The 27,021-nt window shown below is 42.0% G+C and overlaps 2 protein-coding genes across 5 annotated transcripts in view; one reads left to right on the top strand and one right to left on the bottom strand.

Annotated features, from left to right (window-relative positions):
• The window catches only part of STK17A (serine/threonine kinase 17a), a 28,398-nt gene extending 16,761 nt beyond the window's left edge, over positions 1–11,637 (top strand). Inside the window, exons 4-7 of the mRNA XM_082045946.1 lie at positions 5,324–5,450; positions 6,185–6,233; positions 6,376–6,555; positions 7,384–11,637. Coding sequence (XP_081902072.1) covers positions 5,324–5,450; positions 6,185–6,233; positions 6,376–6,555; positions 7,384–7,717 — 690 coding nt within the window. The 3' untranslated portion in view covers positions 7,718–11,637. The remainder of the gene's footprint in view (positions 1–5,323; positions 5,451–6,184; positions 6,234–6,375; positions 6,556–7,383) is intronic.
• The window catches only part of COA1 (cytochrome c oxidase assembly factor 1), a 60,396-nt gene continuing 44,420 nt past the window's right edge, over positions 11,046–27,021 (bottom strand). For 2 of the 4 annotated variants that reach the window (XM_082045954.1, XM_082045953.1), the window contains 4 exons: positions 25,400–25,503; positions 21,889–22,040; positions 19,883–19,959; positions 16,943–17,288 (listed from right to left, as the gene is read on the bottom strand). In XM_082045954.1, coding sequence (XP_081902080.1) covers positions 17,192–17,288; positions 19,883–19,959; positions 21,889–22,040; positions 25,400–25,493 — 420 coding nt within the window. In that variant the 5' untranslated portion in view covers positions 25,494–25,503 and the 3' untranslated portion in view covers positions 16,943–17,191. Of the gene's footprint in view, positions 15,126–16,940; positions 17,289–19,882; positions 19,960–21,888; positions 22,041–25,399; positions 25,504–27,021 lie in introns of those variants that run through there. The other 2 variants (XM_082045956.1, XM_082045955.1) reach the window with 2 other exon arrangements.

Below are 27,021 nucleotides of genomic sequence, written 5' to 3'. Positions count from 1 at the left end.
GCAAAGTGCGTAAAATTAAAATGTCTTTCATGGATGGTATGTATTCATACACGTTTGTAGTTAAAGCTGTGGTGTTCCTGAACACTATCAGCTGGGTATCTGTAATCAGAAATATGTTGTGCTTTATTTGACTACAGCACTTAGTGGCAAAAGTAGACTGGAGTGTTGATTACAGCTTGTGGACAGGCAGCTTTTTCAGAGTTCAGGAAAAGCCTACTTAAAAACTCTTTTCAACTGATCAGAAAACTTGTGCTATAAAATTGAGCATCTCCAGTTCTCAATGAAAGATCCAGCATTGCTTTGCTAGCGTATAAAAATTAATTAAGAGAGCAAATTGTCTCGTATTCAAGTTAATATGTTTATACGTTATTGCAGTGTGCAATGTGTTTTTGAAAAGTGGATCTCAATAGGAGTCCTAATTGCAGTGTTATCACTTTGATGATATATGAGACTCTTCTGCAAAATAAGGTTTAGAAAAATCTTCAGAATATTGGCAAATAAGGATGATAGAAACTATAGGATTAAAAACCATGACTTGAGAAGATTGATTGACCTACATGCCTTGCAAGACTTCAAAAAAAAAAAAAAGGGGGGCCTATTTTTCAAGGAACTAAAAATTTGAAGTTAGTGCTGTTTTTGGCAGCATGTTTATGGCCTCAAACCATCTTCTCTTGTGTAGTGTGGCTCACACTACCTAGAGCTTACAGCACCGTGGAGTTTACTAAATACTTGGTTTTGCGGGTTGACATTTAGAAGACTCAGGCAAAGTGTACTGCTGGTGAGCAAGGTGTTTGCCAATATCAAAACGTTTACAAATACATAATAAAATATTTTGCTTGTGCTGTTAGTTTTGGCTCTCTAAAGGTTTCCCTTTCATTTGTCTGGTACAAGTACCTTTGGAAAGGTCCATCCAGTTTCCCTGTGTTGCACCTTCAAAAAAGGCTCTATGCCTGGAATAATTTAGGTCAAAATGGTTGTCAGGATGTGTTTATCAGCTTGTTGTTGTAGTTTTGTATTATAAGTCTAATCAACCAGATCTATGACACTGGCAGCTAACTTACTTTAGCTTCTGTCTGCCTCCTTAATAGATGCAAGATTTTTCCTATGAGACTAAACACTGCAGAAAAAAATGAGGTATTTTTATGTGGTTTAGCAGGGTTGCCACCTGATCATTTCTTTCCAAAGGCATGGTTCTTTGGAAAGATCATTGAAAAATAGGTTGTTTTTAATAGCAAAATCTAATAATGTAATCCAGTTTTGACTGGGAGAAAGAGCTAATATAGTGCTACTGAGTGCAAATTAAGTATCACTCGACAGTATTGTGTTGATGCTATTTAATTTGCAGGGTGTGCGTAGATTGTAGTCAGAAGTCTTTCATCTCCACTTAATGGTGCATAAAAGCTGCAGAGTAAGGGAAGATTCCTTTCTCTGTGTTTTCGCTGTTTGACTTGATCTTGAATTGGTGTTTGGTAAAAGCTTAAAGTAGTTGGGAGTGGACAAGCATTTAAAAAGGCGTGGGGGTTTAGGGAGGACTTGCTGCCTCTTGTATGCAGTGGAGATGGGTAAAAAGAGCCTTACCTCGCCCTGAGGTCTGGGAGAATGCTTCATGCAGCACTCTCCTACAGCATGTATTACACTGGTTATCCAGCAGACAACTTTTCAAGGTGTTGTGTACAGTGAGGACAATGAGCGTAATCACTGTTTGGAATTGTTTTGGGTGTCATTTTACACCCGTATTCAAGCAAGCAAGCTAATGCAATTACAGAAGTGGCCTGTTAGAAGAAGGTTACAGTTTAATTTTCTCAGCTGAGATTTCCAGGTTGGTTAAGGTGGAATGTTTATTACATAGAAGTGTGGTATTCCAGTCTAAAGAACATCTAGGAAAGTAAGAAAAGAGTTAAAAATTAAAATATCATTTTTTCAAGGCAAAAGAACAGTTTAATCTAGAGTTCAAACCTTTATAGCAATTAGAGCAAAACTACTTAATAGGCAAATATAGAGTATCCAGGTTCTACAGAACCTATTTTGATTGTGGCCTTATTTCTTAATTTGAGACTTGCATTGCTTATTTTTGGGAATAAGGTGTGATGCCAGTCTAATATGTGTACTCTTTTAGTGACCATTGCATTTTTTTCCATTTTTACGTATGGATGGAGACAACCCAACCCCCAAGTAAGTTTTGCTCTTGCATTTCAATCGCTTAAAGATATAGGAGTCCTTTAACTGTTTTTATGGCTGACTGCTCAGCCTGCTTTAGTATCTTTACATACCCTGTAGCTGGGGGATCCCACCTAGTCTGTTTTTCCCACTTCTGCCCATTATTCCTTGGACAATTCCTGTGCTGTCTTATAGGGATCAGACTTTTCTTTTTGACAGTATCATAAAATTAGATAGCTAACTTAATGTTGCAGGTTAAGGTGACCCACTGATAAAAAGCATGACCTTCATGTATCCTTAGTCAAACTCTTCTTGAAAACAACTAAAGTTACAAGAAATATTAGGACCAAAGTTTCTATGAAACTTCTAGAATAATGGCAAATTTGCAATGTACAGATTTTGCCATTATATATAGTGCCATTATATAGTGAGTTTACAAGATTCAAAAACCTTCTGGCAACATAGGGTTGAAGGTTATTTCATTTCACTAAGTACATTTACTACAAACTGCAATTTGCAGAATAAGTTTCTAGATGAAAACAGATCTTTGTATAGATTGCCTTACTTTGGCCTTTGCACTGACATTTGTAGTGTCAGGAGAGCTATGCTCTTTTTATTTGGCGCTAGTTTAGTCCAATTTAAGTGATGTATATTCGCATTGACAAATTATGCTTTACACTGCTATTACTCTAACATGATGATACGGGTATAACCAACATCTCAAATTCCTAAAGCCCAAGTTTCTGATTGTTGACAGTATGCCTGGAAAAACAAAACTTTTCTTTTTTCCATGATCTTTCCAAAGGTACCTGTTTCTACCTGTGCTAACATGACATTGGGCTAGACTCGTATGGCCATGCCACGTGGTTTCTCTGCACATACGCATCTTGTAGTAAAGTGCATCCATTCCGATTGCCTGTTTGGGCAGGAGTTTTTTTCCTTTTATGTTTTTGTTCAGTGCACAACATAAAAGGATCTAAATTGGAACCTTTAAGCCCTGCTGCAGCGGCGGGGGAGGTTTTTAAATGTTGCCCTTTGACAGCTGTCATTAGCCATTTCATTACCACCCAATGGTAAGAGTGAAAGGCCCTTTATAGAATGACTACCAGGAGAGCCTCTGGCCTGAGTTGCTCTTGCATTTGTGGGCTAATCAGCATTAGCCAAACCTAGATGTATTATAGCAGTGGAAAGTCAAAAGAGAAACAGCTTTACAGATGTGAGAAAGTGATCTTCCTTTATTAAACCTTTAGAGTAATTGTGTCGAGCTGAAAGCTATGGTAAGTTAAAAGCTGTGGTTTATTTAAGGCTTCATGCTCATGTTTAGACTGTCACTTCTCTTGAACTCCTTAATGATTCCCTAAAAGAAGAAAATCACTGATATTTCATTATGAATTGTTTTAGGCTTATGACTCAATTCATTCTTCAGAAAGTTTTTTTCTGTATATGTGTGTTTGGGGTAATTTTTTGTTTGTTTGTTTGTTTTTTTGTTTGGTTTTTTTTAAAAAATACAGGCTTCTGGCAACCACATTAGTTACAAAAATATTACAATACAGGGTCTGAGGGTTTCACAAAACATTTCCATCAAAAACTTTTCCTCGTTTAAATATAGAAAACAAATGCTTTTCTCATGCTTTCTATTTGCCTCTTCAGAAAGTAACTAAATTTCCCAGTGGGAAGAACATCTGAGAGGCTAATTAGGGAGGCATAGTCAGCATTTTTGGATGTTTGCTTTTCTAATACAAATACAGAATAACAAATGTGAGCTATAAAGCATATGGTAATGTGCAGCTCCAAAAGCCTTTGTAGGGCCACCAGAACCCAGTTTGTAAGCAAACAAATTTATTTTTTTTAAAAAGTGTTCTTAATGCGTAAATTTACAAACAAGAAATAGATTGACAACATAATGGAGTTATTTTGAAATACCATGGTTTAAGTTTGCAGGAAGGAAAGAACTTGACTGTATTTAGGTCTCGCAGCAAGGAGAACTGGCCCAAGGTTTTGAAAATGTTCTTGCACAATTCTATTTCTGTATTCAAAAGCAAGGCTGTTCATGTGAAAACATGCCTTTGGGATTGACTGGGGGATGAGAAGAGTAAAATTATAAATGTTAGTAAAATTATAAATGTTAGAGTTAATTCAGTTGGATTACCAGCCAGCGGTTGCTTCGATGTTCTTCGGCTCTCCTCGCTTTTCAACGAGCCCTAATGCAAGATGATCCAGGTTCTCAATAAATAAAGGATTCTTCACTTTCATAGAACTTGTGCTCATCAGAGGTGTGAGCGTAGTGTCAACTGTCAGTGTCACCATTGGAGAAGCTGATGTTAGAACCCAATGTGATCGTTGGCCTGGGAACAGGGAGAGTCACACTTGGTGTCTTTTTTGGCAAGGATGTTCTTCAGTTACAAAAAAAAAATCTCTAAGACCTGTTGTGTAAAGTTAGCTTTCAGATTTTCTTATTTTCTTTTTTTTTTTTTTTTTAACTGAGCAAGCATTCAAAGTAGACAGTAAGGAAATTCTTAATGACCACAGAGTTGCTTTGAAGGGTGACAGCCAAGATCTAGTGACGTCAGAGCAAACAAGTTTATCCAAAGGTGATGCTCTTAAAAACCTGTTTTTCAGGCTGCTGTATTTTTTTAAAACTGTTCTTGAGCTAATATTCTGTAATACAATTGTTGGACTTTGAACAAGATTGAGGTTGGTTGCAACAGACTTTAAACAGATGTAGTCAATAGTTTTATGTGTTCAGGTCTTTTAGAATGGACACCCTTCAACAGGAGGTATTTTGCACCATCTGTTGGAAGGACACGAGGAAGGGGGAATTTTAAGGGTGATATGAAGGACTAAAGGTACAAATGTGGAGATATTTATGTGCTATTGTTAAATCACTGTTACTGCTATGTCTTCTGTTTATGTTCTAAGCTAATAAAGGTAGATATTTGGTCTCAGTTATAAGCAGAAAAATCTGCCACTCCTTTTAGCTTGTGTGTTTCTTCAAGTTCACCTTGAGGGGTAGAGGGGAACACAAATAAATAAATGAATCATCCTGGGTCTCATACTTGCTGTGGGAACGCATTATTGCTACTTGTGATATAAAATATTTATGCAATATGGTGTCATAGGCATTAGATTTGGGTGATCCTGAAAGTCATTGTCTTTTGTTTTTCAGCCCCAAAATATTCTACTAACCAGTAAGTCTCCTCTAGGAGACATTAAGATAGTGGATTTTGGCCTTTCCAGAATAATGAAGAGCAGTGAGGAGCTAAGAGAAATTATGGGAACTCCAGAATATGTAGGTAAGTTGTCACGACGAGTGATGTCACCCCAAGGAGGGGACTGCCCAGGCTTTGGGGAGTGATGAGAAGCTGCCTCAGTCCAGTGAATGTGCCAGGCTGGCTGGGTAGTTACTGTGTTGAGAGATCAGGTTATTACTTGGATGTGATACTGCTGTAAAAGCAAAAACTGGCAAGGTTTGCCAGTCTAATGTGTGACAATTGTGGGCTTGTGTTAAAGATGAGTTCACACTTCAGATGATTCTTAGCAGCAGTGATCACAAGTATTACGTGGATTAAAAGTTCAGAATTGCTTATTCGGTCTCTGAATATAATATTTTAGCTTGTGCAGGTTTGTATCAATTTCGGTTTTTTTAAAAGCAAATCTTTCCAGGCCTTAAAATATATTTTCAAGTACATTTTCATATTTTTATGGGTATGGGTTTCAGTACTGGAATATAGAATGTTGGATATTTCTCATTTTCCAATAAGGAATTTTTGTATAGCCTCCTTAAGTGAGAAGGAGAATGGCCTTGCTTCTGAAGAGAACAAAAAAAGGAAAACAATCAGTTTCACTTAAAACCAGTGAATGGTAGCAATCACTTAAATAACTTGAAATATCTCTTTCAAAAGACTATCGTGCTGCAAATTATTAAATTTTACCACATACCTGTTATTGTGCTATGTAACTAAAATATAATGTCTGCATATGACGAAAAAAATAGAACTGTTTTTTGTTGTTTTTTTTCCCTGAATAGCTCCTGAAATTCTGAGTTATGACCCAATCAGTACAGCAACTGACATGTGGTAAGTTGAAGAAATTAATGGTGGTCATAACTTCACTGAAAAGGTGTTTTGGTTTGGTTTAAAAACAGAACAAACCAAACCAAACATTAAAAAAAAAAAAAACCAACACTAAACTCTTTTTCTGTTTTTTACTTTAATTTAGGAGCATTGGAGTACTAGCATATGTTATGCTAACAGGGATATCACCTTTCTTAGGGGATGATAAACAAGAAACATTCTTAAATATATCTCAAATGAATGTAAGTTACTCTGGAGAAGACTTTGACCTCATATCAGAGTCTGCTGTGGATTTCATCAAAACTCTCCTGGTTAAGAAACCTGAGTAAGTAAAATACACAATTGTGTATGCTAGTATGTCTGACTGGATTAATTTTGAATATACCAAGTGCTGGTATTTTCATTTTTAAAGTAAAAGGGGACTTTGAGTATTTGCATTTCATTGTGCTATTACTTTTCATGTATATGAAAAGAGAAGCTCTCTATTTCCCTCCAAGCTTGCATATTCTGAATGTGTCCAACTGTTAACAACTAAAACTCAAATTCCTTTCAGAAAACTGTATATGAATTGTAGCATATGGTACAGTATACTGGCTGTTTTTACAGGTACCTTGCTGATGTCTTTTAAATGAACTATGTTTTGAGCCTCTTATTCCTGATGAGGTGGTAGAGTACCTTTGTCTTTTCTGGGTCGTTAGTGTGCTTTTCTCAATGGGCAGCAAGTTGGAAATTCCAAGTCTTAAAAGAGGTGTTTCCTGTGGAACTTCACCAGTTCTTCATGGGGCACGTCAGCCATTGAAATTGCCTACTGCGTGTCTGTGGAAATACTTTAAGAATGTAAGATTTAGATAGTTTTCCTATATTAAAAAAAATAATCACCTGTATAAACTTTGAAAGTCGGTTGGAAACATGGGAGTGTAAACTGTGATATTTAAGGATCTATGAACTCCTTTATTATCAGTGTTAGCTGTTCATCCCCTTGGGCTGCTGTTGGTCTTTTTTGGTAAAAGGTAGCTGTTGGCATGTTCTTTTAGATGTTCTGTCAGTCTGTCTTCAATAGAGTCATATCCTTGGAATAGTTGATACGGATCTCTTCTGCAAGGCACTGGATTTCAAATTCATTTGGACATTTAACACTTTTCTTCTTCTGCAGGGACCGGGCAACTGCTGAAGAATGTCTTCAACATCCATGGTTAGAACAGAGCGATAATCCTGCTTGCAGGGCCTGGAGCAAGAGTACAGGAGGGGAGACCAGTGATGCTGCCCAGAAAGATGCAGATTCTGCCTCTGAAAAGTCAGTAGATGCTGAGAAGACTGAAGAGGAAGAATCCATAGTGACAGAAGAACTAATTGTAGTGGCTTCGTATACACTGGGACAATGTAGGCAGTCAGAAAAGGAAAAAGTAACTGAGCAGAAAGCCATTTCCAAACGATTTAAATTTGAGGAACCATTGCTGCAAGAAATACCAGGAGAATTCATTTACTGAACTGTGTGAAGCTTCATAGCTATAACTGGAAGGCAGTGTTTTCTACTAAACACAAATATCCTAGCCAAGTGAATTTCTGATATGCAATAAATGTTCTAGATAAAAGAAAATGTTGATAAATGGCATCCAAGGAAAATGTGCCAAGTCTTTAATTTCATGGAACAGATAAACAAGATTTCAAGTGGCTGACAGGAATTTAACAAAGATAAAAGCTTATTTTTGTTTGTATTTTTTGTTTCCATTTTTTCTGTTGCTTGATAGAGTTTTTGTTAATTGTTCCAGTGTTCTGGAGAGTGTTTCAGTGACAGATGTCAAAAGGAGTATTTTAGGATACGTTTTGGCATTTAATGCAAATACATAATGCTGAGTTTTCCTCAAACACCTTTTAGCACTCCTGACTTCAGTGGTACTATCTACTGATCTAAAAATTGTATGAGAAGAGAGTTTGATCAACAGGTTTGACATACAGATTTCAAAGTTATACTGTGTATATAGTTCTTTAAGTTTACATCAAGTCAAGACCCAGACTGGCCTGGTGTATGGCTAAAGTGAGCTGTGCTTCTCTGTTAAGAGATGCATGTGTCCCACAGGTGAAGAAATCTGTATCAGTGAACAATTCCAGACCACACAGAGGTGATACTTATTTGGGAGCACAGTAAAATCCTCCTCCTGAGAGTGATGAATTTGCTTAAATTGGTCACTCCTGCGAGCCAGCAGAGATCACTCCTGTCCCCTCCTGTGTCGGGTGAGATGAGCTGACAGAATCCAGCTCAGTGTGGCTGCACAGTGTTAATGAGTAGAAAAAAGAAAATGACAGAGGGTCTGATGTAGCTCTGTTTAAATTCTCTCCACTGACTTCACCATGCTAGATCGCTTTATCCAACTAATGATAAATCAGCCCTCGATTCCACCCCTTCTGCCCAGAACCCAGCTGGGGTTTTACTGGGAGCATGAGGTCATTGCTGCCTTCTTTCTGTTCCTCTGACTGCTGCTTTAAGGAAGAAAGAAGCATCCTTAGGCTAAATTGCATAACCTGGTTCAATATAACTATCAGATGAGGAAGGAGATGCTGCTTCCTCTGAAACAATGAAGCACAACTCATACCTTGTGCTTCCCAATCACTCTCCCTTAGGCACTTGGAGAAACAGCACATGGATAATGGGGCAGAGCGGGATTAGGGACCTGCACGGTTGGGTCATAGTTCTCAATGGATGTGGTCCTGCAGGGGACAAAGCCGGGACCAAAAGGGCATCAAAATGACTGGTTTTTGCAATGCACAGGTCTCAGGATCTTGAACCAAATCCTAGTTTTCCAAGTAATCTTTCATATTGATGCTGTTCCAAAGTTTAATTTTGATGTCATTGAAGTTTAGTACTATTATATTGTGTACTGTTAACTATCAACTATTTATTTGGTTTCCTTATGCTGTTCCTTTATAATAAACCCTGATAAAAGTTTTCTTGCTGTAAAATAATGAATATAAGTGCTTAAGCTAGTTTTTCCTTTTTTCATGTTGCTACAGACTTTCCCAATTTCAAATGTACCAAGAGTGTTCTTACTCTTTTGAGTGAACAGGAGTTCAGTGCTCTGTGCTATTACAGTTCCTCCTCCACACAAGAGGTAAATGGCTTATTAATAACACAGGCAGTCCTGGGGTGACCTGATTAGCATTGCTGTACGAGTGTGAGAAAAAGTGCTAGTAAAGAACACAATTGAAAAGCAGCAGCGTGACACTGAGGGAGGCAATGACCCTTTTTCCCGGAGGCTTCATCGCCAGTGCTTTGCTTGCCTTCACTTGAAGCCGCATCAGAAAAATTAAACTGTTCTATCAGGACTCTTCCCCTGTGGAATCATATATTGAATATTGATGTAGGTAGGGCAACTTGCCACTCCTTGAAGACCTTCGTGTAAGAAAACATCCAATAGTACTTGAATGATTGAGTTTGGATGTGTTTTATGTTGTAATGCAGAGATGCCTTTCACACTCAGGAGAAATGGGTTGTTTGCTGGATTTTTCCCTTCTGTAGCCAGTAACCTACAGGCTCCTACTGAGAAGCAACCACGCAAGGTTTTCTTGGATAGCTCTGTGTGGCCATTAGCAAATGTTAAACAAGAATCTTTGAGCCGACAGAGTAGTTGTGTTCCCTGGATGTTTCTGGAGGTGGGGGGTAGCTGCATTATCACACATTTGCTGACCCTACCTACAATGCTGATCTCTTTCGGAGTTTTGAAGCAGGGCAGTACTTTTCATGGGCATCTCTTTTATTGTTCGGTCATTTACCCAAGACAATTTGCTTGGAGGAGGGACATCAACTTCTGAAATTCATTTCTGCGAGATTAAAATTCTCCCAGTCTCCATCACTGCCATTTCGACTTTTTCACATTTGTGCGTCCTTGCTTTTACAAAGTCGAGCAAAACCCTGAGGTGTATGTTCACATGCCACCCTCACGAAACAAATTTATGTTGCCATATCTGCACACCTCAATGTGTAATAGCTCATGGTTGCTCAAAGCAAATCCCTTGAGAGACCTATAAGCTGTTTCAGTTCCAATTTGTAACTGCAGATCGTGTCTTGTATGGGGGTTGGTACTGAAGAAAGACAGTAGATGCTGAGCAGCATACATTTTGTCCTATGTTTACTGGTTTCAATGTATGACAATGAAGCTTAACATGTATAAATGAACTATGTACTTATTACAAGGCCAGTTTCTCTTGAATTGGCTGCTTTGAGACTTCAAGTGGGCTGCATTTCTGTTTAACTTTTTGTGCCTTAAGGTGGTTTTGTACAGTGTTTTTTAACATAATTAAGAGTTTGTATAAAGTTGTGAAAGTTTAATAGTATAAGTTATAAACAAGGCATCCTAGGTTGGCCCTATAATAGGAAAAATTTTCAGTAATGTTTAACTGCAGGACTATCAGTCAGTCCCACACACTTCAAGCTATTTCTGTTCCACTGTAAGTGTGGGTAAAGCCGTAGAAAGGGGCTATTGAGGTTAACGTTTTTGAGACACTTAGTTACTAGTGAAGTAACACATTAAGACTGGGAACAAATCACCAGTTTGGGAAGAAGAGCTGGTTTTCTGCAGCTCCATGAATACAAAGGGCTGTGTTGTATGTACGCAGTTCATCTGAAAAAAAGCTGCTTTTGCCTTAGTGTGTTGGTGAGATGGGGTGGTTGTGGAGAAGGAACCAACTCCTTGTCCCTTGGTCCCCCTCTCTAGACTGGGCACCTGCTGGCTGCCTTTGTAAGGCTGGGGCTGGGCTGCTGTTGACTGAATGCAGGAACCTGAAAGGAATGGAAGTGCAGATGTTCCTGCAAATTGTTGGAGAATTGTTATTTCTGTGGCTCTGATGTAAGAGATGTGACCTACATCTGTAGGGGGTGGGGGGGCAAGTCAAGGCCTTTGCCTCTGTTGCAGTTGTTGGAATAAACAGCAAACATCTAGCTGAAAGTAAAGTCTTGTCTCGTCGTCTTGCTAGGTTCACCTCTCTAAGCAAGAAGCAATAGATCTTACAGTCATTAAACTAAAATTTCTATAAAATAATCCTTTTATTGTCCAAAGCTGAATTTGCATTGTGATTTGTCTCATTTCTTACACTTTTCAGTCGAGGATCCATAAATACAAAAGGCTGAATTCCAGCTTGCAATCTGCCAGGTGAAGCTTGAGGGCCATTAGGTAGGAAATGCAAATAAAAATTAACTGCCCGTTCTCCACTGGTGGTGCTGGCAAGGGACAGGGAGGAAGGTGGGCTTTGCACCAAGTTGTTCCATGGCTTAAGAGCTCTCTTGAATATTCCAGGTGCTGTTCCTGGAAGACAGTTCAACATTTTAAAGAAATAGTGCCAGTACATTGTACTTTTGATAAGGTGTTTATTGTTTCAGGAACTTTACAATAAATAAAATTTTGTTTTCTGAGCAGCTGATGGGTCTTTTGTCCTTTATGCATTGGGAAAGACTTTAAAACATCATATATATAATATTTTAAACTATAATCTTTCTTCAAGACAGCATTACTGATTTGAAACAGAATTCCAGAATTTACTCTGTTTTGGTGCAGGATGACTGCATGATGGCTGGAATCAATAGTGAAGCTAAAGTGCAATGCTGCATTGCAAACTACTGCAACTCGAGCCCTTTTGTGGTTGGTGACTGCACACCTTCACGCTTGGCTTTGCATACCAGCTAGAAATATATTGCTGGAACTGGGTTCTAATACGTGAGATGAAGTCTCAGGTTGTCGTGGTTTAAGCCGAGCTGGCAATACGACCACAGTAGCCACTCGCTCACCCCCAATAGGGGAGAGAATCAAAAGGGAAGGGAGAAACTTGGATTGGGATAAACACAGTTTAATAAAATAACAAAATACTAACACACTACTAGTAAATATATATATATACAAAACAGAAATAAAAAATACTCAAGGAATTCCTCATGAACATGCTGAGCAGCCAATCCCAGGAAAGCAGCACCCTGGTCCCAAAACAGCTGATCCCAAAGAGAGAAGGAAGAGGAAAAAGGCAGAAAAGCCCAGAGGTCTCTGCAAAATGGCAAAAGGCCAAACTAAACATCCCGACCAAAAACTCCTCTGGCTGTGCCATACAGCAAGTGAGAAGAGTGGAAAAGCCAACCAGAAAGTCCTGACTCTTCTTAAATAATTAGCATGACACTAATGGGATGCAATGTTCATACTGATCGGTCTGGCTGTCAGTCAAGCTCTGCCCCATCTCTTTCCCCCCCTTCCCAGCTGCCTCACACCTGTGAGCAGAGCTCAGAGTGTCCTTGGCTCTCAGACCAGAACAATTAAAAACATGAACTCTGTGATATCTCTTGTTCTCAAACTAAGTCCAAATAATGAGCGTACTAGCTATGAAAAAAGAAAGGTTTCTAACCGCATGAAGAAAATTAACCCATTTTCAGTCAAACCAGCACGCATGTTCAGGTGTCCTTGCTTTTATCCAAGGAGTTTTGTAGGTTTTTTTCTCCACATTCGTATAGCAGGATTACTAATGTTTTAGTTTTCTCAGTTACACACCTGTTCAATTTTTGCTGCAAATATTAAAACGCACTGATAAAGCAATATGCTTACACTGAAGAGCTCTTCACAATACAGCATTTACAGCTGTTGAATTAAGCTGTTACTGGAATTAATAAATATAGTCACATCATCCGTGTAAAGCTGAGGTTTTTTGGGTTTTGTTGTTTTGTTTGGGGTTTTTGTTTTGTTTTGCCATTAAACTTAGGACCGTTACTTCAGATGTCTGATAGGTGGGAAAGGACCTGCCTGAAGACGTGGGGCTGGAAAGATGGTATGTGAATGCCAGTGAATGGTGTGCAATGTAGGACAGCTGTGTACCCAGGACAGGATGAAGCAGATGCAAATCAGCATTAATCCAGGTTTAACAAATCACACTGAAATGTGTCCTCTGAAGCAGTGACACAAACTTTCACACCCCCTCCAAGGGGCACTGTGTCCAGAAATGTGTTATTTGCCTGACACACATTCCCGTGAGGAAAGTCAGAGCATTGACTAGATGCTGGGTAAGACGCTGGGTTCTTCTAACACTGCTTAATTTCATTAATTGTTCCTGTTATAAAACACCTGACAACTGTAAAAGTAAAATATTTGGTTCCATAAAAATACAACTTTGAAGCTTTATAAAATAGAAAAAAAAATGTCCATATGGGTATGATAAAAATCTCTCTTAATTAAGGAAAGGTTAGAATTTGTCAAAGTGAAGCAGAGCGTTAAGACTACAACAGTTGCTACAAAATTAGAAGAGGAAAGGGAACTTAACTACTTGAAGGGATTATCTTTTTTTGTGTAAACACAGAGAACTTAATTGCATTGAGTCTTTGCTTGCTTGTGCAACCAGAATCACAGCTAAGCTGGTAATGCATTGGAACCAGTGTACCCCATCTCTTCAATTAATTTGTAATCCCAGTGTACAGGCTGAATGACACAGGTGCCTTTTAACCAAACCTTAGAGGAAAATCTCCTGAGCTGTTGGGGTATCGCCTTACCAGCTGCCACCTTCCAGTAGCACCCTGTGAGATCCAGCTGGTCTGGTTGCTGGATGGAAGTTCTCACCTTAGCAAGCAAAGAGAGGCAAGGCTCTCTCAAAAGTCACCGAATGAAGGTGCTTGCTTCTAAATCTTCTAGGAAAGCCAATTAACAGAAAAGTGCATTTGACTGGTCAAGAAATGCTGTGATTCCAGTGTTTTTACATACTCGGTGCTACATAAAATGAACCAGAAGTGTTTAGCTGTGTGTGATGCGTCTTCCAAAGTAACACCAAGAATGTGGCAGGTCTCCTTTGCTACCCGTGTTACAGGACTGCCTGGGCCACGCTGCAGGGAATTTTGCAGCAAATTTTGCAGAAAACATGCAGGAAAATGATTTTGCTTTGTCAGGCAGACAAGATGCAGGCAAATGGAGGGAAAGAACTTTATGCAGCCTCATTTCTAAATGGGAGGTGAATCCAAATGACTAATGTTCCCTGTGCATTGCAGCACATCTGCCCAAGCTATGCAGTGAACTGACAAGCCCACAAATTGGACAAAAACATATTATGAATACTACCTGGAGAAACATACTCAAAAGGGAAGGCATCAGCCCGCTGAGCCTTTATGAAACTAGTGTTTTTAAAACATCTGGTTTTGTATAGCCCCTGTGTGCTAGTCGGGTCCAGCTCAAATAGGCACAAGCATTGTAACAATCTCCTAAGCAGTATTTGTTGTTTCTCAGTTGAAAAGTAAGTTCTTGTCCTAACAGCCTTGATATTTTCCTTGAGGGTGATGACTGCCTGGCAGAACCTATTAAGATCAAACTAGAGAGTAAGAAACAAACATGCAATCCAGCAAAGGTCATAAAGATGATGCTTGGTTTAACCACACCAAATAGAAAAGGAACTATGCAGATTTTCAAGCCAATTTAAAAGAAATTATTTAACGTGCTTAAAATGATTAAGATGATTAAAGGATTGCTGCACCTGTCAACAAGGCTGAGAGACCTGGGACTGTCAGTCTGGAGAAGAGAAGGCTTGGGAGGGATTTTATGAGTGTGTGTAAATAACTGTGGGTGAAGAGTAAAAAGGATGGAGCCAGGTTCTTCTTGGTGGTGCCAAATGGCAGGACAGGAGGCAACCAGCACACATTGAAACACGGGAAATTCTGTTCAAACATAAGAAAAAGCTTTTTTTTGTTTCTTTGTTTGTTTTGTTGGATTTTTATTATTTTTTTTTAATACTGTGAGAATGGTTGAACACTGGTACAGTGTCTCCAGAGGCTGTGGAGTCTCCATCCTTGGTGATCTTCAAAACCTGACTGGATGCAGTCCCAGGCAAGTCGCTCTTGTTGACCCTGTTATGAGTGAGGTAGTTGGACTAGATGATCTCCAGAGGCTCCTCCTGGGATTAGAAAAGAATGGCTTTCTGAAGGAGTTTAACTTTTTTAGGGTCTTTTGATAAAAGATGAATATTTTCTCAATAAAAATGAAATGATTGTCCAGACTGGTATTTACTGACATGCAACACAATATAATTACAATTAATTAGTGCTTTAATGACCTAATGAAGATAAAAGCAACCTAATCTGCTCCAGCATATTTTAGTGGAAAAGACTGCAAGGGGAAGACGGGTGCCCAGGTACCCTCTTGAAATTATTTGGGCTTTCAGCAGCTGCTAGTGGTTTTGAGACCTTTGTGTTCCCTGTTTTCCTGGCATGCTCCAGCTCTTTTGGCTGCACCTGTGTCCTCTCTGAAAGCAGCAGCCGTAGGCTGTGGTAGATCTAATGGGAGCCACATGGCCAAAGCAGCTCAGCACTGAACACACCACCCCGCTCCTTTTTTCTCCCTCTGGATATGAGCATCTTAGAAGAGCTCCAACATAGGGAGGAAGTGGTTTCTGAGGCAGTTAAGGTCAAGAGGTAAGAGATTCTGGGTTTACTGACTATTAAATAGCAAAACAAAAGCAGGGATTTTAATGTGACTTTAATTTTGTCTCACTTCAGTGATTGGTTGGCTTCCAGCCTCCACCCATTAATTTCTTCCTTCTCCAGGTTTAAAGATTGGACTTAGAGAAACATTGATATGATGATGCCACCCATTCTCACAGCTTTGGGGAGCCCATGGCTTGGTCAGGATGATCAGGAGTGCTTCAAGTTAAAGGTGGGATCTGCTAGGTCTTTAGGGGGAAAGTGAGAGATGAAACTTCTTTGCGATCTCTGCTTCCCCCAAGCAAGGTAAAATCTCCAGTGTTACTGGTCAGGTTTATGGGGGGAGATCTCCCTCAGGGTTAGAGCTACGCCAGGCGGTGGTATCATGGTGCAGCATTTTGTGAAGCCAGACCAGGGATTTCGTGTGTGCCGGCTCAAGAGAAGCTGCATCTTGATTAACCTGCTCTGTTACAGTAAATCCAAGATACTCTTTCTTCTGGATGTTCTCAGTGGCTTGCATGTTACTTCACGGTATGACAGCAGGACAGCTACTTGTGTCTCTCAGCCATCTCAGACTGAGCCTTAGGCTTTGCAATTAGTTAGAAAGTGCAGTTTGGTGGGGGCTGGGATTTTGGGCTTTATTGCTTATTCCTCGACTTGCTTCTTTTATAGGCAATCCTCCACCTCCGTTGGTTGAGTGGCTGCACTGAGAGAATCAGGGCGCAACCACAATCTCTTGTTGTAATCTGATTGAACTGTGGTGGTATTTTGCCTGTTCTGGACCTCCTGAGTGTTTTCCTCTCTAAGCAGAAGTGGGAGAGTGAAGGTGGTCTCCTGAGCCTGCGTCGGGCAGCACTGGTGTGTAACAGTGGCTTCTTCTGTTATACCAACCTTCAGCAGGAGCAGTGCGAGTAGCAAGACTTTTCCTGGAATTCATAAGTTATGGTAAGTGGTCTCTGCTATCTTGTGAGCTTTTTAATGGTAACTGTGAGGGTGTAAATCTACCTAATACGTGACATTCATTAGCAGCGGAGGAGACTGGTGCTGAGCTTCGCCTTCACTGCTTTGTCTCTCCTGCTTTAGGTAACGCTTGTTGAGAAATGGGGGAAACTGAAGTAGTACAGGAATGACTATGAGAAGCTGACTCAGCCTTCTAGCCATGACAGAGCAGCCCAGCTGTCCTGACTTTGGTCTGTAATTGTAGAAAAGCCTGGTTTCCTGGCAGTTTGTTTATTTATTTCAAACTCATAATGCCAGCACGCACAGGGCATAACACATGACTTCTCTGGAACAACAGCAAGTCTTTTGCAATATATTTATTTTAGTCTTCTGCTGAAGACATGAATAGACCAGCAAAAGAAAGAAATTACAGTCATGACAATGATGAGGTCAGTCTTGGAGAGAAAATTGTCTTGAGAGCACCCACCTAAGTGAAATTGTCGCTTGTGACAACTGCATACATTCACAAACACAGTGGGATGCGATCGATTAATGGCTCCTTCGGCTCAGTGGGAGGTGGAGACGCAGCTGCCTTTGAGTTTTAGCCTTCTTGCACGTCACTGGTCTCCTCCGGGGAGTGGTAAACAGGAATACTCTGACCATCTCGCAGTTTCAAGGTGACATCCTGAAGGCACCAGCTGATACAAACCAAAAGAGGTTTTCAACTTGTTTAAATTACCTTTAATATAGGAGTAAAGGTATAGCAACAGCTGACATAGAGAAACAAATCATTCCATGCATTCAGTGCTATTAAAAATTCTTTCAAGTGTTTTAAAACTTGGTTTTTGAGTGCCAGCTTCTGAAAGCTGTTTTTCCTAATAGCACAGCACAGCCCAGATTTAAAGGTCTGGGATGCATGTTCCTGTTGTTTGCAACTCAAATAAAATCCTGCCAGCTATTTTTAGAGAGGACATTCCTCCCCCGACCCGGTGCCTTTCTTCCTCCCCATCCTGCGGGTGCATTCCTTGCACAGCTCCTCTCCAGCCTTGGAGCCAGACTGTGTTGCTAAGGAATTATCCTGGCTTGGAGGAGTTTGAACACTGTGTGATCACTCAATGTGACTGCTGAAACACTGACAGGGTATGACAGTGGTTACTCAAAGGAGAAGGAAAACTGCATTTTTTGGAGACCGAGAGGGAGCCTTTTCCTTCCTCTGAACTCTGTTCCAAGCCTGCTACTGTGAGACTGCTCGTGCTGCTTTTTCAGCTGGGAAGGACTAGTGTTTTGGGGTACTGGGATAGGATTTTTTTTCAAAAGCTCCCGGTGCTCACCCAGACCAGCTCTGCTTCTGCTGCAGTCGGTGCTGAGTACACAAAACCAGGTAATTCAGCTGCCACACCTCTGTGTGATGGGTCTGTGGCAGGGCCCTTCGCTCGCCAGCCTTCCATCTCCATCTGAGCTGGGATGAGCAGCTGCCTCATTTATAGCAGCTTGAAGGAGCAACTGCTCATTCTCCCCAGCGTGGCCTGGGGTCTTGGCCCTTCCCTTCCCTCCACTCACTTCAGGGCAGGAAAGTGTCATTTTGTAGGGCTGGTGCCTTGGAGGACCTTGCCTCCAGGCACCCTCCCCATCCCTGCGCTGCCTGCACCTGAGTGCCTCCTCCTCCAGGACCAAACCAGCTTGTGCACTCAAAATTTCCCTTCCTTTGAAGTTGTCCTCTTTTTTAATAACCACATAAACAAACAAACTGCTATGGACAGACTGCACTTGGAGTCAGAAGCATTTTGGTGGCTTAGGAGCCTAAACCACTTGCACAGAGCGCTCCTGGTGTCATTTAATTGTGTCTATTAGTCTGGTGGTCTCCACCGGAAATGCCCATGTGCCCACTATGCTGAGCCCCACCAGGATGGCCGGCTTACATGTTTGTTATTCCTGTTGAGCGTTTCAGGAATTCCTCTCCATGGATCAGATGGGAACCAGCCATTTTACTCTCAGTTCCTCAGCCCAGTGCAAGGACACCAAGTCCTGCCTAGCCTCAAGTGGAACTGTGTGCAGGACAAAGATGATTGAGTCTGACAGATTCGTCTGCCACAAACCCTTTTACAGAAGATATCTCTGAGAGATATGTGTGCACTTCAATTTCTCCTGTAGTTCAACGTCTTGCAATCCTCAGTTATCTTCACAGTAACTCAGTGAAACAGGAGGGAACTGTTATTTCCCTCCATCTGTCAGGAGGAGATAAGTGAGGACATCAGAGCCCAGGCCCTGGGGAAGTGTAGATGTGCAAGAAAGGTGGCTGGGGACCTCTGGGGATATCTCTGGTCACTAGGGAGGAGGCCAGGTCTGGCCTTGATTCTCTCAAGTCCCAGCCCAGCGTCTTCCTCCCATTGTTTTACACCTTACTTCCCACAGTTATTCAGAAGAGAAATACAGTAAGTTCTGTTCACCTAATTATGAAAAGAAAACATTACCATATGGCTGGTGGCAGCTGAGTAAAAATGTTGTAGCTTTGGATTTTTAAATAGAGCTAACAGAAGTGCCTAACAGACTCCAAGAACAAGTACATGTGAAGAAGTTTGCGTCTGATAAAATTTCCTCTTTTGCAATGGAAGATGGACTTCAAATTCATGTTGTAATTTTTTGCTTGGTTCTAGAAATTGGTTTACCCTTGACAAGGGAGGTTTTCAGGCTACAGTGCTACAAAAATGTAAAGTTGCTACTATATGATGTGGAATCAGAGCATCCTTCTGCTATAATGTATCTGTTCTAGCACTTTTTTAACTATAAGGACTGTATCTATCAGGTAGCTTGAAAAAAAAAAAAGTCCTGCATTGATTTTTAGCTCACCTTGATAGGTTCTGATCTAATGTGTAATTCCCCTACTGCAACACCTAATACTAGACTGGAGTTTGGACTGCTGTGCAACAGCCTCTGCGCCTCCGTGGGGAGGAGAGCTGGGAGGGGGAAATACATTACTTTGGCTCACAGTTTTTACATATATACTGAGCTATAGTTTGCTGAACAACACATTTTACACAACAAATGGCTCATGTTGCTCTGCTATTTGTATTCATAGGGATGAAGTCAATGTATTTCTCAACTAGTGTATATTTTTTGTCATAACAATGGTAACAACCTTTCACAAGACCTTCAGACATTAATTTCTGCTTCCTTTGTGTGCATGATCTCAGCAACATGGATGACAAAAGCAAATGCCCTGCTCTGCTCTTTTCTCCTACCACTTTTCTTCTTGCATCTATATGTTTCTCCCAGCACCTTCCCCAGTACCCACCATTGACAGGAGTGGTCCATCTCCGAGTTAATGTAAAGGTACCCTGCTGATTTTGTTCCAGATACTGGTAACTTTATCTGCAAATGTGAAAGTATGTTAAAGATTCAGTGAAACATGTTATGAAATGGACATTTACTCCTTTTACAGTCAAAGATGTAACACCTTTTTAACTTTTTTTTTTTTTTACTGTATTGTAGAGTTTCACTAAGCTTTAGCTTTTCTAATGGCTAATGTGTGCATGGCTATACAGGTATGTCTGTTCTGCCATACATTAATCTCTCTCTGCTGAAAGAATGTACTGTGTTACAGCTGCAAGCCCCAGGGAAAACCACTCGCTCTCTGAAATATTTATGAGCAAACACCTTTCCTTACCGGAATGCACGGTGATCCAGAGGTGACCTGCACTGTGTTAGAGCTTCCCATAACCATAACATAGGTTCAAATCCTCTATAGATCAGTCCCTCAACACACATCGAGGCAATAAGAGATGTTCAATGATTTTTCTCAGTGTCACAAATCCTACCACTCAGTTCAACAAAGTTAGGAGCTGTAGCAGTGACCACAGCTAATTGCACTTAGTGTAATGTTTGAATAAAACAAATGTGTTTCAGGGGTAGTGTTTGCTGGTGGTATTGCAATCATGAAGAGAAAATGTCAGGGGTTGTCCAACAACCCCAGGAGCTGGGAATGTTGTGGAGTTAGTAAACTGATCTATGATATAATCATTAGCGATGATTAAACAGCTTATTTCATGAGAACATGAATGGTCAGGAGCATGAAAAAGCAGAGAAGAAAGTTGGTGGTTTGTGTCTTGGGTGAGGTCGGTAGAAGGCAGGATTTGACTTCACCCTGAGTCACCCAAGCAACCAGCATTCTTAAGAAGTGACACAGGAAAACATCACTGGGACAGGTTCTCTTCTTCTTTTCAATCAGCATAAGAGGTCGTGTGGGGTTTTTTGCATGTTTTTGGCTTTAGATATGTTTGCTGGTAGAATCTCTAAAACCTGGGAAACTTGGAAATGTTTTGGCCCAGAGTATTACACGGGTGAATCCTCTCTGGAGTGAGATGGAAAATGGAATTTTGTGAGCTGGTTAAGGGTTGATTTTTTTTAATTTTTTTTTTCCTTCTTGCCCTGACAGCCCCTCTCCTTCACTGTACCATCTACCCCATTCCTTAATGCCCTTGCTTGGTCCCCAGGACTCAAAACTACTCACCGGGAGGAACAAAATGACTCAAATGTGATGAGATGCCCCAGTGAGGGACCTGCACAGGTCACTAGGCATATTTTGCATTACCAGCAAAACCAGGGAAAGGCAGCCAGTCCTGGTCTAAGGGGAAAAACACTGATGGGATGTCCTTTTTGGGCAGCAACCCTGACTGGAAGTGGACTTGTGTTTGTGAGCTTTGCTTTGGCCCAGCCCTGGGCTGATGCAAGGCAGCCTTGTGCAACTCTTCAGCACCCAGCACAGCATTCTTCGGTTACTACGTAACCCACGCACTCAGTCCCACGCCAGGCAGCCATCCTCCATGGCACAGAATTACAGGTGATTTTTAGAAACCACATCATTTGTGCTGTACCGTGGCACAGCTCATAAGCAGCTATAAAACTCTGTTCTGAACAAAGCTTTAAAAACTAGCCTGGGATGTATCTAGGGAGATGAAGGAGGCAGCTGCTACTTTAAAGCTGGATCTGATATGTTTCTGAAAACTATTTTGTGACTTACAGTAGCAGGAAGGGGACTGACTGGCTTGGGAGGTCCCTTGGCATTCTGTGACATGCCCATATAGTACAACATGAAGATGCCACTCTTGCTGTATCTAGTCCCTCACAGGAGTGGAGATCTATTCTCTGGAAATCTGTTCCTCTTCCAAATCAACTGGCATCGCATTTTACTGCTTTCCAGTGCACCCAAGTGACTCGTGACCTGCTGAAGATCCCCTGGCTGACCTCTTATCAACTGGTGCCTTGGGAAGTCACCCTGTAACACCACCTCCCCAGCGTTACCTGTGCTCTTTCTGTGTCCACACGATTACTCCCATCTGTCAGTCGGATGTTGTGAACCTTAAGAGGTGGGGCACCCAGGGCTTCCAAGGCATCGGGATTGCTGTTCAGTTGCTCCAAGGCCTGCTGGTAATACTGGGTCCGGGCAAAACTTTCTAGGTGAGAGAAACAGGATGGTGAGGAGACTGTCCACTTAAAACCAAAACATAAGTTGTTTTTTTTTTTTTAAAAAAAAAGACATTTCCTCCAGACTACCAAGACTACCACACCCTCCCTGAAAAACAGTCCAAAACTACTAATTAGGAGAAATCTGTTTAAAGGAGGAAACACATCAGAGCAGCAGTGCTGAACTGTAATGTTATTCAGCTAATTTAAGTAAAGAGGGCTCTGAATATAGCCTGCTCCATACTGCTATACAGTTCAGCTTATGGCTGTGTCTCCCTGCTTTTCATACATTTGTATGTCATCTAAAAGGAACAAAAAAAAAGCGTACAAATGAATAACTGAAAATGTTCTGAAGATAACTACTTTCTTTTTTAAAGGAGGTACAGAAAATACTTCAAGAATGGAGGATATTTCACAGACATTGGTGTGAGACAGGAAAAGCTGCTGCTGCTGTGAAACTTGCTGTGGTCTTGATACAGCTTTTCAAGTGGCAGCCATGAAGCTGCAACTCTACTGAGGGATGCATTGAAATGGAGGCACAAAGAAGGGCCATTAGAGTTAATGGTCAAGCAGCAACAAAAGCACAGTAGTCTGGATGCTGCACTGTTGGCATATGGAGGACAATTGTGGTAAATCGTTATTTATCAATGTCTGGTTGCCATGTATAGCTGGGAAATGCTGTGCAGTGGTCACCAATGGACAATGCAGAGCTGTGAGGCTGGAAACATGCCGACCCTCCATATGGAGGCAGAGATTTGCTTATAAACAGTTGTAAGGCTTGTCTGTTGGGACTTCTAGGTATGCTTCACACCAGCCTAACTTCACTCAAGAAGGGCAGAGTTAAGCCAGGAGTATGTACATGTGAAAATTCCACTCTGGCAACTTGGTTCTCGCCTTCCAAAGAGTTTAAAACAAGGTGTAAGGTTTGTTTCCTGGCCTCTTGCCTGTTGGTATTATTCTTGGAGCGTGAGGCAGAAGGATGCTGCCCCCTCTCCCTCATTAGAGGCATCCCCTGTGAGCAGGCAGCACCCAGCTGGCACAGAAACAGCTTTGCAAGGCTGCAGCCTGTGCTGGTCCCCCCTGGACCATCCTAAGGAGCTCCAGCAATAGGGGTGGCAGCACACCAGCCCGTTAGTGCCCATGGATCATGGCAAGCAGTCACCCAATGTTAGAAGTATGTTGTGCTTATCCTGCAGGTTTTAGGGGAAATGGGTTCAAGTTTCCTGGTGCTGCTTCTCAGCTGTTTCTTGTTATTATCTCCTATCACAGAATCACAGAATGTTAGGGATTGGAAGGGACCTTGAAAGATCATCCAGTTCAATCCCCCCACTGGAGCAGGAACACCTAGATGAGGTTACACAGGAATGTGTCCAGGTGGGTTTTGAATGTCTTCAGAGAAGGAGACTCCACAGCCCCCCTGGGCAGCCTGTTCCAATGTTCCATCACCCTCATCGTGAAGAAGATTCTTCTCATATTTAAGTGGAACCTCCTGTGTTCCAGTTTGTACCCATTGCCCCTTGTCCTATCATTGGTTGTCACCTAGAAGAGTCTGGCTCCATTCTCATTACACTCTCCCTCTACATATTTATAACCATTAATGAGGTTACCCCTCAGTCTCCTCCAAGCTAAAGAGACCCAGCTCCCTCAGCCTTTCCTCATAAGGGAGATGCTCCACTCCCTTAATCATCTTCGTGGCTCTGCGCTGGACTGTCTCAAGCTTGAATTGAGGGGCCCAGAACTGGACACAATAAAATACATAAAATACCCAACCAGTCCATTTGTCCACACGTTTTCAGCAGGAGAGCTGAAAGGATGCTGGTGTTGGCTGGGGAGGCTGCTCCCTTGGGAAGGGTGTGGAAGTAAAGTGAGTGAGTAGAAATAGGATTACCCAAGTGTTTGTACAAGCTTTTGTAGACACCATGTGCATGCAAACTTCCCTTCAACCTGAAGCACACCTCTCCCCCTGCTCCCACCACTATGGAAGTCACTTGCTCCTCACAGGTCCCAGTATAGGCCAGGTATGTGCACTGGGATAGCAGAAAGAACTGGGATAACCTTAGGTGTGGGCCAAGGGAGGAAGTGTCCCAGTGTGGCTCCCCTGTCTGCTGGAGGCTGCAGAAGGACGCATTCTGCAGCACAAAGCGTCCTTTCAACAGCCTGGCTGGCTTGTCACCAAGTTATCAGACAGCTACTCGGTGGCCACTGCTATTGCAGCAGACCAAGAAGTAGCCATCGTGTTGCACCACTGGATTACACAGCTAAGTGATGCAGGCAATGAGCCCTTTGACTTTCTGTATAGTATGGAGGGTGACTTTTTTCGCCCCCCAGAGATTTCTAGATAACAATGTCAATGTTGAGGTTGAAAATTAAAAAATGCTAATGTCCTTGTTAAAGCCAGATTCTGTATTTTAAAGAGTAAGAGGATCATATATCTGTCATGTGCTTCAGAGCTTGAAGGCATGAGCTGCCTAAAATTAAAGCCTGCTTTCCAGCCTTGTCTGATTTGTTATTAATACGTGCAAAATGAAGAGGAGGTTTCAGAGCTTATCTGAGGGCTTGAGGAACAGGCTTGGTTACACTTTTCTGGCAGCATCCTCTGATATTAGGCTAGCTGAAAAGCAGTGTAATTTGATAGTACCAGTGAGTGAGAGGCATAGGGCCAAGAAGCCTATAGCACCCACCAAGAGAGAGGCAAAGCTTTGTTTCTGGTCTGATGCCAAATATCTAGAAACAATTTTAGAAGAAAATAAACATATTTTGACTAATAATTTGGATTCTTGGCCAAAGACATGTGGCAATTAGAGCTGTTTATAAACAGCAATGGCACCTGTTTAGCTTTCCTCTCCTTGTCCTCATCTTCTCAATGAACATCACTCTTATCTGTCCTTCATTCAGAAAAAACTAATGTCTTAGCACTTCACAGGCATGTTGTGTTTAAGGGCCAGCACCACAGAGAGATTTGCAGATAAAACCGCTAGACTTTAATACCCTCTCACAGATGGTCCTCTTTTCCTGCCCAGCTGTAAAATCTCAGTAAGAAACATAACCTGCCTAAGCTTTCACTTTGCCCTCACCCTCAGGAAACCCCCCAGAAACTAGAGTTTCTCCTGACTACAGGAGCCTGATTCCTATTCAGTACCCACCTCTGGAAATGTGTGCAGCAGCACTTGGGAGAGCAGCAGCAGGCTGAACAAAGCAGAGCCCATGGAGGCAGAACCCAGAGGCTCAGCCACACTTCCCTTAACTTCATCTGCTTTTCACATCTTGCATGCTGCTATTTTCCCCGCTACACAAAAGCAAATGAAAGGAGCAGAGGAGAAATAAGGTTGCTAACAGCACCAAGACTTACTTTGCATAAGATTATACATCACGATGCATCCCCCGCCACTGAACAGACCCATGAAAACAGCCATTTGCTGCAGTTTTCTTAGAGAAGCTGGCATCTTTTCCTCCCTGAAAACAAAAAGGGAAGACATTTGTTATAAAAGAAGAAAGCTAAAGGATTACTTCCCCCCCTCCTCGTCTTTCCTAAAAGCCCTTTCCAACCAGGCCTGAATGAAAGTGCAGGGCACAGGCATCGTGCTCTTGCTCACTGGGGCCCCACCATGCGCCCAGAAGGAAGGGTGGTGAGAACAGAGCAAACTGGGGACCCAGCCGGGTTGAATGTGTTTATTCAATTTCTTTTAGCGATGCCACCACTTTGCTAATTGCCGAGAAGAAAATGACCTCCTCAGTGTGGCTGGGGGCCAGTGCCAGGGCACATTGTCATGGGGGCTCGTGGTGCCTGTACGCTCGCTCGCACACTGTGAGCATTCAGGCTCGGGGGGCCGGGGTTCTCTCTCAAGTAAACTCTTCTAAAGTAAACACGCTCGCGGCAGGGCTGGATTTGGCCTGGAGTGGTGAGGGACAGAGCCAAGCCAGCACTGTGCCAGCAAAGATAATGGAGCCAGGGTGTGGGTATTCTGTTGTCTTGGTTTTTTTCCCAAGCTATGGGTAAACAGGAAGGCTCTTGCAAGCCTATTTTTCTTCCTTCCTGCCCTCCCCCCAGCCCAAGCTTGCCCTTTTAATGAGTCACAATTTTGGCATCTGAATGAATGACCCAGCAGAATAAGAAACACCTCTGAGAAAGTCCATCTACTAAACACTTCCTATGGTTTGGGTAAGAGGGAGACCGTGTGGCCTGAAGAGCTCAAGCTAATGCTCCTGCCCACAGCAGCTTAGCAAGAGTCGAGCTGAGGTGTCAGTGGGGGAATAGCACATTTCTTCAGGCTGTGGCAGGATGGGACTTGACCAAGCATCTGAGTATTGGTTTATGCTCTTGTTTCTCTTTCAGCTGGGATGGTAAGGGCAAGTGGTCTTGACAGCAATAAATATTAAAAAAAAAAAAAAAAAAAAATAGAAGAAGATAAAAAATAGCAAAAGGCTGCCCTCTGATGTAGACATCTGAATACATGGGGAAACTGTATGGGATTTCTAATCCAAAGGCTTCACACCCCATAGAACAGTTTGGGTTGGAAGGGACCTAAAGATCACCTAGTTCCAACCCCCGTGCCACGGGCCAGAACACTTTCCACTAGACCAGGCTGCTCAAAGCCCCATCCAACCTGGCCTTGAACACTTCCAGGGATGAGGCATCCACAGCTTCTCTGGGCAGCCTGTTGCCTTTCAAAACGTCCCTCCCCAGCTTTCTTCTAGGTCCCCTTCAGGTACTGGAAGGCTGCTACAACTCTCCCCAGAGCCTTCTCTTCTCCAAGCTGAACAACCCCAAGTCTCTCAGCCTGTCCTCACAGCAGAGCTGTTCCAGCTCTCTGATCATTTCTGTGGCCTCCTCTGGCCCCTATCCAACCAGTCCATGTCTTTCCTGTGCTGAGGGCTCCAGAGCTGGATGCTGGACTCCAGGTGGGAACTCAACAGAGTGGACCAAAGGGATAGAATCACCTCCCTCGACCTGCTGGCCACGCTCCTTTTGAT

This window comes from Streptopelia decaocto, assembly GCF_964273445.1.
Source record: "Streptopelia decaocto genome assembly, chromosome: 2".
Taxonomy (NCBI): Eukaryota; Metazoa; Chordata; class Aves; order Columbiformes; family Columbidae; genus Streptopelia; species Streptopelia decaocto.
The sequence above is the reverse complement of the archived record's forward strand: the minus strand, read 5'-3'. Positions and strand labels throughout refer to the sequence as shown.